Genomic DNA, 12,694 nt, shown 5'->3' with positions numbered 1-12,694 from the left:
GTCAACGGGGAGAAAGAATACAAGGATTCGATAATGAAGTAAAAGAAAGGTGTACAAATGAAGGGCACAAGGAAGGACAGAGAGAAAATGAGAATGGAAGAGGAGTGTGGACAGATGAAACAATGAAGGAAAGATAATAAAAAAAAACAAACCAGGAGTACTTCAGAAGGTCAGGAGGAAAACACATGATCAAGAAAGGAAGGGATGAAAACAAAGAAAGGACAAAATGAAGGCAGGATATAAAGGAGTAAAGAAGGAAGGACATGATCAATAAAAGCAACAGAAGAAAAAAACAACCTGAAAATGAAAAGTTTCCCCGTCTTATATTTTCTTTGTCTCTAAATATCAAGACTTAAAAAAAAAAACTAAAATCAAAACAATGTTTTCCTGAATGTGTAGAAACCCTTTAAAAAGTGACAGAAATAGCCAGCTTGCGTGAAGAGATTATTTATTTACCGGGTTGTTAAAAAGTGACACTTTACTCGCTGGTCGCTTTTGTTAGGACAGAAGAGGCACACAGCAGAATCCAGCAGCGTTAACACACAGTGAAGTTCAAGTATGTGACTGGATGATGGTGACTCCTTGTGCAGAAGCTCTTGAAGTGCAAACACGATGCTCTAATCTACATGTTTTCGTTCTGCTTCCGCGCGTCACCCTCTATCCTCAAGGTTCATGTCTCTCGACCTTGACTTATTTCTTCAGTTTCTTTTGAGCCGTTTTTTTCTTCAAGATCTGCAGGCGTTTCATGGCATGAAGCTGGGACTCCTGAGAAGTCGGTGTGCCCTTTGAGCCGTTCCCATTGTTTCCATTGCCTCCTCCGTTATTCCCTCCATTCCCCCCGGCCGCCGCCTGTGAGCTGCTTGGTGAGCCTGCTCCAGACGAAGAAGAGCCTTTCCCTTGACTCTCACCGCTAGATGAGCGGCTAAGTGTCTGCTTACCGAGATTTAGAGGTGGGGGAGGCTTCAGAGTTGCCTGGCTGGAGCCATTTCCATTGCTGCTCCCAGTAACCTTTGCACCAAGTCCCGATTTGGCTCCTGCTAGTCCCGACAAACCCACTGGTTTCTGACCGGACGGAGCTGTCAAAGTCTTGCTGCTCCCGCTCGGGCCGGAGGAGGAAAGTTTGGAAGTGGCAGGAGCAGACGGGTTTGTTTTGGCACCGAACGCAGCCCAGCCAGTGAGACCGCTGCCTGGGGAGGAGGAGTTGCTGCTGGTGGGGTTGGCTGATGTGGCCGGAGGCTGCAGGAAACGACAGAAAACAAAGAGTCCAACTGTTAGGGAGCGATATCTGATAGGATTTGATTTGCATCCCATCCCATGATGCATTGCTGTTTTGGAAATAATTACCAAATGAATGATGTGAAAGATGTAGTCCAACCACTACTACAACCACTAACACTAATACTGCAACCACAACTACTAATGATTACTTAAAAAAAAAAATTCTAATAAAATTAATTTATTCATTCAATTTATGCATTTTTTTATTAATTATTTAAATTAATTTTATTATTGTTACCACTAAATGGAGAGAACATAAAATTAACACTATTAATAACATTATATTGTGTGATAGAAAAGAAAAATTGCCAAGATAATTTTATAAATATTTAACAACAGCAATAATAATAATAATAATAATAATAATAAACTATTAGAAGATTCATCTGTTCAAAAGATGACTTTTTGCAAAAACTTTAAGCCAACATAGAAATTAGTTGCAGTTTCATTCACGCTTTGATTCATTGTGATTCACTCAGGAGGTAATGCAGCTATTTGATTCAGGTTTGTTGAAGCAAGGACACAAAAAGATGCAGAACAGTTCTGGAATTGAAACTGGAATTGACTTTAACAGGATCGGTGGATCTGATCAAATATGAGCAAGGTTGAGCTTTTCAGCAATAAAAAAAAAAAAAATGCAAACACTCCACTTTGCACCCAAAGCCCAATGTTAAGCACACTGAAGGATGAATGATGGAGTGGGATGTTTCTCTTCTAATGGTCAGGGGACTTTGTTGTATATATTAGACAAATAAAATCTGGTGGTGGACCCTGAGAAAATCCATTTATTAGGATAATGATCTAAATGATAAAGCAAAATCAACACAGGAAGCGTTTGGCACAAGCTTGTACGGCCTCACATACCTTCACTTCTGTTCTTTTGAAAGCTTGGAAGGTGCTGGTCGTGTCGGTTTTTAGCTTGAGGTCAGTCTTCTTCACCACAGTGTCCTTTACAACAGGTGTGGATGAGGCAGACGCAGGGGAAGGTTTCTGTGGAGGTTTCTGGGCCTAAACAACAATAAAGATGTTCATCTGGCACCGGTGCAGCACATACCGATAACATAACAACGAACTGAAACACCGGAGCAGCTCATTTTCCTCACCATCCGTTTCATTTGCCTGGTGCAGCGAGCGCAGTACCACACGAGCCGGGGGTCGTTAACTTCTTTATCCGTCACTTGAGGTCTATGACACTCTTGGTGATAGAGATTATGACACTCCTGGCACTCCACTAGCTGGTTTCCCATGGTTACAGTCATTTGTCTGATTGACATTAAAAACACAACAAGTTAAAATGCGATGGCAATATTGACGAGGCAGTAATACTGTCCTCAAAACATCAAATCAAGAGTTATCATATCCACCATAAAAAAAAAAAAAAAAAAAAAAAACAAGAGGATTAAAATGTACCTGCAAACCACACAAGCCAGACCCATCTCCATGGCAAAGTCATCAGCATTAGTCTCGTCGTAGTCACTGATGTTTGGCAGCAGGTCTTTGCTCGTCTGAACGGTGATGGGAGAAGAGCGATTCTCCTGTTTCTCCAGGCGAGGCTTTTTCGGGGGGTCCACTTCACTGAGGTCAACCCTGACCTGCTTTACACAAAACAAGACAAAGATTTTAAGTTCACAATCAAATCTGACTTTTGTGCTTGTCAGGCGACTTAAACAGGCACTATTCCCCTCAAAACTTCACAATGTCATTATAACATAGCACTTCCAAAAGGACGCATTTATTTATGGATGACTAATCTAAACTGGAACATCGTTGACAAAAACTGCTAGAGAGTGAAGAGTAAAGGTAATCCCAAAGTCACCAGCTTTCATTCAGAGCTGGACACATCCAGACTCTGAAGTCTTTAGATGACACGGAAGGCTGTCTTTGTTCTCTCTTTAATAATAATAAAAAAAAATTGTTGGAGAAAATAAAATTATTTTCCTTGTGTCATAACTTTCTACTTTTTGCCAGGACAACTTGAATCTACAATAATAATAATAGAAGGAACACTTGGTTGACATTAACATCTCAAATTGGGCTGCAGGAAGGCTTAGAAGCTCCCTTTCAGACTGAAGGTGCTTTTCCAGTCCGGTGTTGCAAAGATTTAAATAGAGATCCCCTGACAATTAATTGTAAGTTCTGTTTTACTTTCCTTTTTTATTAACAAGGGTAAAACTATATCTACAACCAAAGCGCAGATGACACCGAGCTTCACTCAACACTCTGATGTAGCTTATTGGCAAACGTCATACTGCTTTTCAGTTGCTGAAGGCAAGACTGTGGTTTAAAGTGCTACATGTGGCATAAGTATCCTCCTTATTAAATACATAAACAGATACTAAAGTAAAGTCTTTGTTCAGTTATTTGACATTTATTCTTAGAAATAATTTTGTGATAGTAATAGATTGATATTCCAGTAGGGACTCATTTTGTTTCTTTCCGTTTACTCAGTTCTTTATTCCACGTCAATAGTCTGAGCGAACCATAAGAAAACTGATTGCAGCACACAGCTCCCCAAGTTTCAGACAAACCCTGAGAAAGAAGGGCTGACTAAACCGAACCTCCCAGCATTCATAGTACCGCTGGAGAAACCGCTTGCATCACAACCGTAATGGCATTGCTGTAGTGCAGAGCTTCTGAATGCTGGTTAAGTGAAAGGCTCTGAAGCTTTGAACCTTAGATCGCTGTGAAAAAAAAATTCCCCTTCGTACCTTTTCCGACGGCCTTTTCTCCACATCTTTCTTGCTCTTCTCAGAGCTGGATTTGCTGCTTCCGCTGCTGCTGTTGGAAGACGAACCTGATGACTTGGAATCTTGTTTACTCAAGCTCAGCTTGGACACGGACACCTTTGATACCTCGGCCTCCTGAGGATTAAACACAGAAAACACTAGAGCTTAGCTGTTAACACAATGCATAACTTATGAAACGCAAAGAGAACATAAGGATGCAAATACAGACTTTCTAGATATATTCCTTACTTTCTGCAAGGACCGGTAGGACGAGTCGCTTCCTCTTGCGAGGGACTCGTCGAGCAGAGCTTTGAGCTTCTCGGCCGAATCTTTGCTCTTCGAGTGCAGGTAGCTCAGTCCCTTTAGAAAGAGCGGATCCAGCTCCAAGCTGACAGGCCCAGACATGGCTGCAAAGCGGGAAACATCGTCAGCTTTCAGTTTGAAAACGTTCACAGTGCTGTGCAGCAGGGCGGTTGCCACTGTCCAGCACTCCGACATCTCTCTACCAGAACACAGAGATGGCGACTGGAATGACGAGCTGTAATAGGCACGGCATTAAAACTGAAACAACTTTTTCTATCAGGGGATGCAAAAAGTGTTTAATGATTAGCTAATTTCTAAAGCACACATCTTCTAATGAACGTTAATATGGATTATTGAAATTCAGGTAATGTGGAAATCATCCCGCATTAGAGGCCTGAAAAACATTTCAGACAACAGTTTTCATGGCAGTTCAGTTACTAGTCTACTTAAGATCATCTACATGAAATACATGGGCTTTAATTTATTTATAATAATGTTAAAGGGCAAGAAATCCAAACATTAACAAATAAAAATCAAATGCGTGGCATGCATTTCTATTCACTCTCTTTTGCTCAGACACACCTAAATGAAATGCAGCACAACCAATTATTCCAGTTATCATTATCAATTATTCCGGGAGGCACCCAAGTTCAAGTCCTTGAGAGCAACCATCCATGCAACCGTTCTCCAACATACCTGAATCAAATGTCTGAATTCCCTCAGCATGTCATGCAGAACTGCAGAGGCCTGGTAATGAGCATTCATTTGATTCAGGTGTGTTGGAGCAGGGATACACCGGATAGAAGTGCTCAAGGACTCGGGCACTCCATTATTGTGTCCTCAATTATGGCCTCTCTGGTAGGAGGAAGTAAAGAAAGTCACTGCAGCAAGCAAGAGGAGACTAAAATTGAAACCGTGTGGTCCGTACCCCATCCTGATCACATATCCTCCCTGCAATAAAACAAGGTGCTTTGTTCAGCAGGGTCAGTGTGAAACTGTTCAGAGCTGATGGGAAGATGGATAGAGCTAAATACATGGCAATCCTGAAAGAAAAAAACTATGTAAGACTTTCAACTTGGAGGAAATACCACCTTAAAATGGCATGAAGAATACTCTGCAATTATCACGTCTCTCAAAGGAACTTAAACTGACATTTCTTTACCATTTTTTTCCCACTTTTAATTGCTGATAGGCTCTACTGTGGTGCTGCATATGAAACAGTGGGGTTCATATTTGCCCACTTTAGCTTCCAAGGAGGTTTTCAAAATATTATCGAGAGTGCACTCATCTTTAGAAGAATGGACAAACATTTCAACTTATAGATGTGCGTAGCTTTGTAGGTACAACTGCGGGGAAAGTTGGTTCTACAGTGTTTTTATACGGGAGAGGGTGAATAGCAATGCAAAACACGCTTTTCAAATTGTGTGACCTGCAATGCACAGTATCTATACTGTATCCATTTTGAGCGTTGTTTTTATGGAGACCAATATATTAATATTTTTGAAAGAGAGCCTTTTCTCGACCGGAATTCTTGGCCACGATTTTTCCGCGCCTAACTGAGCATATTTTGCAATTTAAATTAGAAAAACTTCCCATTTATAAAAAGATTGAAGAACAAATGAGAGGAAACAAGTTGTGCGAGAACTAGGTATTTAAAGTACTTCCTCAGACACACATTAACCACCACGTCATAACACTGTAATATAGCAGTACCGATGCCTCATGTTTCATGCTAAGGATTTTAACTGCCGAAACTCAGGCAGATCTTTGTTTCCACCAATTCTGATGGCTGTGTAACACTGAAAGGAGCTGTGGTACTGTGGCGGCAGTGCCGAGCTAAAGTTACCTTCACAATAAAAACGACATTTATAAAAGCCGTTGTGAGCTCAGTGTAGTTATCTTTTAAACAGCCTTACCTGAGACTGTCGTGGTTCTCTTTAACGATATCAGAATATTTTCGGTTTCCGAACAACGGAAGATTGAGCAACACGTCCGACAGAAGCCGTTTTGGTGCAACCGCTTAATAAGTCCGGAATAGACATAAACGGAACGATGTGGAAAAAAAAAAAAAGCTGGTGCATGCCGCTGCAGAAATGTTCTTACTTTATTACTTAAACTATGTCAGTGCATAATTTAAGTAATAAACTTAAACTAGTAATCAAAAAGTAATCAAAGTAAAAGTGATAGTGCACACATATCCGTTTTATATTTAGGTCGTTCACTTTTAAGTTAACTGATGAAAATCCGAAATTAAATTTATCAAGAAAAATGAACATTCTTTTGAAAAAGAATCTTCTGCTAGAAAATACTCCATAGATTTTCTATGGGAAGTTTAGGTAAAGAGAGTTTATTGTTGTTGCCACTATTCACAGCAGAGGGCACTGTGGCGTCATGTTAGCCTTATGCAGAGGAAGAAGAACCTCTGTTGTGAACGTTAAGAATCCATGTGTAACTAGTGTTCGTGAGTATTTTTTTTTTATGTAACGGGTTGAAGTTAGCATTTTGGCGCATAAATGTTGTGATTTGTAAGCAAAACAAATATCTTTCGTTCTACTCCACAGCATTGACTCCATTTAAAATGAAACACTCTGAAGCAGAGCAACTGCATCCCTGCCTCTATTTAGAAGTCTGTTCCCATAACGAGGAGCCGCGTCTGCCCCTGCACACCTCCATCGTCCTGTTCCTCCTGTTTTACTGCGAGTCCAAGTCTTTCAAAGTCTTCCTGGTTCGCAGAGACGGCAACAACAAAGGCTACCCGGAATCCCAGAGGTTTCACCTCCCAGAGTCTCTGAGTGTGTGCGACGACTTTCTCTCCCCGGAGGGTCTCCCGCGGCTGGTGAGGGGTTGCCGTTTCCCGGCTGCCGTGGATGAGAGCGGGCGGCTCTGCCGGGCTGGGCTGGCGGTGGTCCTTAGGCACATCATCATCAGAACCATCGAGGCTGACCCCTCCAGGAAGGATGTGCAGGAGCTGCTGGGGTTTAAGAAAACATGTCTGAAAGCTTGTGCAGAGGTTAGTTGGAAACGTATCACTATTTCACCCGGATAAAGTGCTTGACACGGATCACATCTATGTCAGTGACTGTGGTTTTATTCAAAATGGAACTTAAAAGGATTGTGCAGGTGAAACACCCATTTATGCTTCCCCGGTCCAAAACACCTGAATCAAATGAATGGTTGATTAGATTAGCAGGATCGTGCAGAAACTGCTGACTGGTTTGTTTCTGAACGCTGTTCTTGAGCCATCACACCATCATCTCTTAGTGCTGGCGGTGATACAGTGTGGGCAGATGTATTTAGTCAATAAAGATCTGTCCTACACTATTGTGAATTGTACAGTACCCATACTACCTGAAAAACGTCACCAATCCAGTTATTTTACCCCTGCATAAACAAAACAAAACTAGCGTCCATCTTGGTGGACAACAACACTCCAGCTCGTTGAGGTCACACATCATTAGGGAATTGCTGATTGAAGTACCTTGAATAAAGTAACCTGAACTCTCTCCAGACCTGAATTTCATAGACAACCTCTTGGATCAGCTGAGTCACAGTTCTGCACCTCAGAATCTCAATGACCTGAGGGGCACCCTTCAAGAAGAGTGGGACGCCATTCCTCAGCATACAATAAGTCCACTTGTGAACAGTGCGAGGCGTTGTCAAGGTGTAATTGATGTTGAAGGGCACATGACATGTTACAGAGATGTTTTGTTGTTGTAGCATAACCAGCACTGCTGCTGGCTTTTGCTCCATTTACTTAAAGGCCCTACTTTCATGATGAAACACATTAGCGTGAACATTTTAGATCATCCTTAAATTTCACCTGAAAGCAAAATGTCCTTAAGATTTTGTGAGAAGTACATATTTTAAAACAAATCTTAAGCTTAGACAGCTCCTATTAATTCCCAAGGTTTTTTTTTAAATTATTATTATTTTAAGGAGAGTTCTTATGATCTGATCTCCTCGTTCCTCGCTATCAGGTGAGCAAATGGACCAGACTGTGCGAACTGGGCATCCCCTCTGCAGTCGAGGAACACCTCCAGAAGCCCACGGGACAGGCCCAGCAGCTGCCTCCTGCTATTGTTACCCTCGAGCGACGACTCGCCGAGCCCGTCAAAGTACACAATGACGACAAAATCCGGAGACAGAAGCTCCAAGAGCAGAGACAAAGGCAAAAGAACGGCGCGCCTGAAGGCGAGGGAAAACCCGAACTTGAAGGGCTCGAGCTCAGGGCGGCTCTGGCCAAACTGGCAGTGGATTCAGTTCCGGCAGGGACCACTAGAGAGAACTCTGAGATCAGGAAAGTGAAGACGACGGATCTGCCTGAACTGGAGCATGTGTTTGCTGAGGGACTTTACTTCACTCTGACTGATGTCGTGCTGCTGCCCTGCATTCATCACTATCTGGTAAGGCCTTCTGGCGTGATGATATAAAGAAGGATTTATTACCACTTTGAGCAATGATTTGTTCTTAATAATTGCCTTATTTCTGCTGTTTATCTTGGATAATTGCACTTTTTTTATTTCAACAAACACATGCCAGAAGTTAATTTCATGCTATTTTTACTGCAATTAGCCAAGTACTTTTGATATAATGACGCACTTTGTTTAATAGCAGTTTGTATTCGCACAGCACCTGTTATGTGGGCAAATAATCCACACTAATAGGAGTTTAAGTGCTTTTACAATCTGTTTCTCATTTGCCCATTCACACACACACACACACACACACACACACACACACACACACACACACCATTGTCTGCGACATTATGCCACAAGACATTAATTGCTGCCATCCAGAACTCGTGTCATCACGCACGTTTTTCCACCATCCGTGCCACACAATTCCAGTTGCATGCATATTCACCGTGTCGCTGACATCTTTATGATGATGACTTGTGAAATAATGTCCGACGTCTGGCTTCCGACACTCCGGTCATGGTGAGCAGCCTCCTTTCAAACGCATTCAGGCAGAAAGTCAAATCAAGGAGACTCGCTGCATCAGACCTGGCACATTTTGGCTCTCACAGGTGGTCCTGGGCCACCTGGCAGAAACTGATAACACTATATGGGAGGGATTCTATTGAAATGCAGCAGGCTGACATGCATTTCATCTGAGAGCGTGTTTCTCTCTCTGACAGATCATCATGGCAGGGTCTTATGCTGGCCTGAAAACTTCAAACTCAATCAGAACTTCAAGAGCTGAAGCTCATAAATGCAGAATATTCATTACTCAAAATGATCTCTTTTTACAATTTGCATTTAAAGTAACAGAAACTAAGGTTTATTTATTTATTTATTTATTTTTAACCACAGACCTGAGTGGCATGCACAAAATTTTGACCAGGTTCACACAGGCAATTTTTATGTAGTGGAGCTTCACAATATATCAAATCATATTATTGTGTGCAATATTGCAATCATGAAGGGTAGGATGCAATATTAGATAGCATATTGTATTTTCTGTGCCATGCATGGACATTTTTTTATGCCTGTATTTTTTGTTTGGCCGGTCAGGGTTTCGCTGCACTTGATGCGCACATTTGATTGATAGATTTAGTAACTAAGATCCGAAAGCTCACAAAGCATGCTGGTCAAATTATGATGAAGAAAAATGAAGTGAAAAAAAAAAACATTTGGAATTTTTTTTTTTTTAATAATCAGCAATTAACAATTAGTGCTCATTATCAACATTGCAATTAATCAGTAACAGTTTGGCAATTAAATGTTTTCCAGAGATTGTGTGCAATGAGAATGCTTTGATTAAAACCTCAAGTTATTTAATAAGCTCTGATTTTCATTATGTTATGATTGTGAAGTGCAAAATCTAACATGTGAAACTTTCCACACTTTGTCAAACACAAACTTCAAGATATTTTATTGGATTTTTAAATAAAATGGCAACACAGGGCCACACAGCTGAGAAGTGGAAAGAAAAAGGGTGCGTGTGTTTTTTTTTTGGGGAAAAAAAGATCTACTGTAAATAAAAGTTTTAAAAGTGTTGCTTGCATTTGCATTCAGCCCATTTTAGAATTACACTGACCTCTTATCACAACTGTATATCTTTTGGGTGTGTCTCATCCATCCTTGCTCATCTAGAGACAAAATATTTTTTTTTCCATTCTTTGCAAAACAGCTCAGCCTCAGTGAGTCACTATTAGCATAAATGTTTTCCAAGTCATACCTCAGATTCTGCACCACTCTAACACAGGAATTTACTTTCATCTTAACTTTCCTTTGAACTATAGCTGTATATTTGGAACAGTGAAGTAGAACCTCCACCCCAGGGATATGACTGGCTTTCTTGTTTCTGATGGGGGGAGAAAAAAAAAACATTTCCCACAGTATGATGACTCCACCACTTTGTTTCACAGTGAAAATTTACTGTTTGGTTGATGTTCAGTGTTTATGCTGTGTAATGTTTTAGATGTAGGTTAAAAAAATAAATTAAAAAATCAGTCTAGGTTTCTGCTAAACCTCTGATTAATTATTTTGACATACAAAAAAATGAGTTTAAATTAATGTATTTGTTCAACTATTAAGCTATTTTGACACACAGCTTCGAAACAGGACGGGTAAATTATTAATCATGGACGTCGTGCTGTCGAGCAGAAACCCCGAGTCCGAACCTTTGTTTCACATGTCAGCTGTCTCCAACTATCTGTCCACTGTGGGAAGGAGCTGAAGTCCTCACATCGAGGCTTTTAGCAGTCAGCTGCGCTCCACTGGTTTCCAGTTTCACACTCAGCGTAGCATGTCTCCTTTTAACGACTCTGTCCACGCCGCGCACGGCTCCCAGTGACTCCTTCTCACTCGTCCTCCGTTCTGCGTGTCGTCTTTCTGTCGCACGCAGTCAAATGCAGCTTCTGTTATCATGTCTCGCCCAGTTTGTGTCTTCACCCCCACTACCCCCCCCCACCAGCTCCCAACTCTGTTTTCCTGCTTCTCCTGCCAGCCCCTGGAGTGTGTTTGTCTGTACAGAAACGTGATGAGTGACTTTTTTTGTGGAACTTCACCTCTCGCTTCGATAGACATGACACAGCAGTCAATTCACTAAATCGATATCTCCCCTTTTCTTCCCCTCTTTAATAGTGTTCGCTCCAAGCCCACGCACCGAGCACTCTGCATCATCTCCCCCGTCTCCTGCGCTGGTACGGTCGCGTTCGGGAAGTACCCGGGGTCCTTCGAGCAGCCGAGGACTGTGGGCTCGTTCTGTCCGAAGTCCAGGTTCCAACACCCAGCCTCTTTGGGCCACCACAACAGGAGAACCGTGATGACCTGCTGCCTACAGAGGGTCAGGAGGTGACCCCAAACCTTCATTTCGTCGGTGGTCCGAGGCCCACAATGACTAAGCTCAAAGTAAATAATTACCTTTCCTTTGCTTCTGTGATTCCCAACTGCTTTGCTTTTATGCATGGCAGGAAATTTAAGAGGCTGCGCCCCCCATTTCCCCCTCAGCACACAGAGGCGTGATTTGTTGGGTGATGGTTTAATAGCCTCAGAAGATTCATGGCTGCTTATTCTGTTAGTTGTTGCACCTTAAGGAGTACTAATATTTAAGCCTCTGGCAGACATAGATTGCTGACTTTGTGTACTTTTACTCCTTCTGTTTTAAAAAATATGTCTGTTTGAAACAGAAGGGGTAAAACAATTAACATTTAGCCTGCTAGCTACAGTTTTTGTCACACCTGGTAAAGATGTGTGAAAAGAAATTAAAGTTTTTCTACAGCAGCATAATCTCTGTGGGGGCGGGGGGAAAAATCCAACCATTATTTTTTAATATATATATATTTTTTATTTTGTAGTTAAATGTTTTCTTATATAACGTACGCATTTCGATTATTTTTTTTTTATTTATACTTAATTTTTTTTAAAGTGGATCAGAGGCTTCAGCACCATCTAATCAGAAATTCATGACTTTCTGTTTTTCTGGGGTATAAAAATGACACAGAGGTCAATTTCTTTTAGCCTGTGGTCACAAGGGTGGAAGAAAACCTCTGTTTTTCTTGCCACCAGGCACAGTGGGCAGGATGGGAAAGCAGGTAAGAAATCTCTAAACATTCTCAGAGAATTGCAGCAAAGGCATCTTGGGATCACAAAGTTTCACAGCTACTAGTAGATGCTGCCTCACAACCCATTATTAGGGAAGCATGCCTGGAAAAGGGAAGATTGAGCTTTAAAGCAACAAACTCCCCAGGAGGTGGTGGCATGAAAACATAATAAATTCTGTGGAGAAGCCACCTCAAACCCAGTGTCGAGTGTGATGGAGAACACATGATTCTCTGGGTTTGTTTACCCCACGATGGCTCGACAGGCATCAATCTTATTAATTCTGAAAATGGGACGTTGTGAGTAATAACCTGAAGGATTTTACTAAGTGACTGAAAA

At 41.5% G+C, this 12,694-nt stretch overlaps 2 protein-coding genes across 7 annotated transcripts in view; one reads left to right on the top strand and one right to left on the bottom strand.

Annotated features, from left to right (window-relative positions):
- Positions 1-431: 431 nt before the first annotated feature.
- Positions 432-6,997, bottom strand: ints12 (integrator complex subunit 12). 5 transcript variants are annotated; one of them, XM_088003996.1, is made up of 7 exons: positions 6,975-6,997; positions 4,254-4,411; positions 3,987-4,139; positions 2,689-2,873; positions 2,382-2,541; positions 2,143-2,286; positions 432-1,236 (listed from the first exon to the last, which is right to left on the bottom strand). In XM_088003996.1, the coding sequence occupies exons 2-7, from the start codon at positions 4,407-4,409 to the stop codon at positions 691-693; spliced, it is 1,344 nt and encodes a 447-aa protein (XP_087860122.1). In that variant the 5' UTR covers positions 4,410-4,411; positions 6,975-6,997; the 3' UTR covers positions 432-690. The 5 variants fall into 5 exon arrangements, with proteins under 5 accessions (XP_087860122.1, XP_014855317.1, XP_014855319.1 ...); XM_014999831.2 differs by lacking the exon at positions 6,975-6,997 and adding an exon at positions 6,224-6,343; XM_014999833.2 differs by lacking the exon at positions 6,975-6,997 and adding an exon at positions 5,004-5,161.
- The window catches only part of gstcd (glutathione S-transferase, C-terminal domain containing), a 44,656-nt gene continuing 38,332 nt past the window's right edge, over positions 6,371-12,694 (top strand). The window contains exons 1-4 of one of the 2 annotated variants that reach the window (XM_014999828.2): positions 6,372-6,768; positions 6,869-7,317; positions 8,285-8,710; positions 11,399-11,665. In XM_014999828.2, the coding sequence (XP_014855314.2) occupies positions 6,699-6,768; positions 6,869-7,317; positions 8,285-8,710; positions 11,399-11,665 (1,212 nt within the window). In that variant the 5' untranslated portion in view covers positions 6,372-6,698. Of the gene's footprint in view, positions 6,769-6,868; positions 7,318-8,284; positions 8,711-11,398; positions 11,666-12,694 lie in introns of both variants that reach the window. The other variant, XM_088003994.1, reaches the window with a different exon arrangement.

Source organism: Poecilia mexicana, unplaced genomic scaffold, assembly GCF_051168715.1.
Source record: "Poecilia mexicana isolate PSO_F unplaced genomic scaffold, ASM5116871v1 scaffold_1, whole genome shotgun sequence".
NCBI lineage: Eukaryota > Metazoa > Chordata > Actinopteri > Cyprinodontiformes > Poeciliidae > Poecilia > Poecilia mexicana.
Note: the sequence above shows the minus strand (reverse complement) of the source record. Positions and strands in the feature narration are given on the sequence as shown.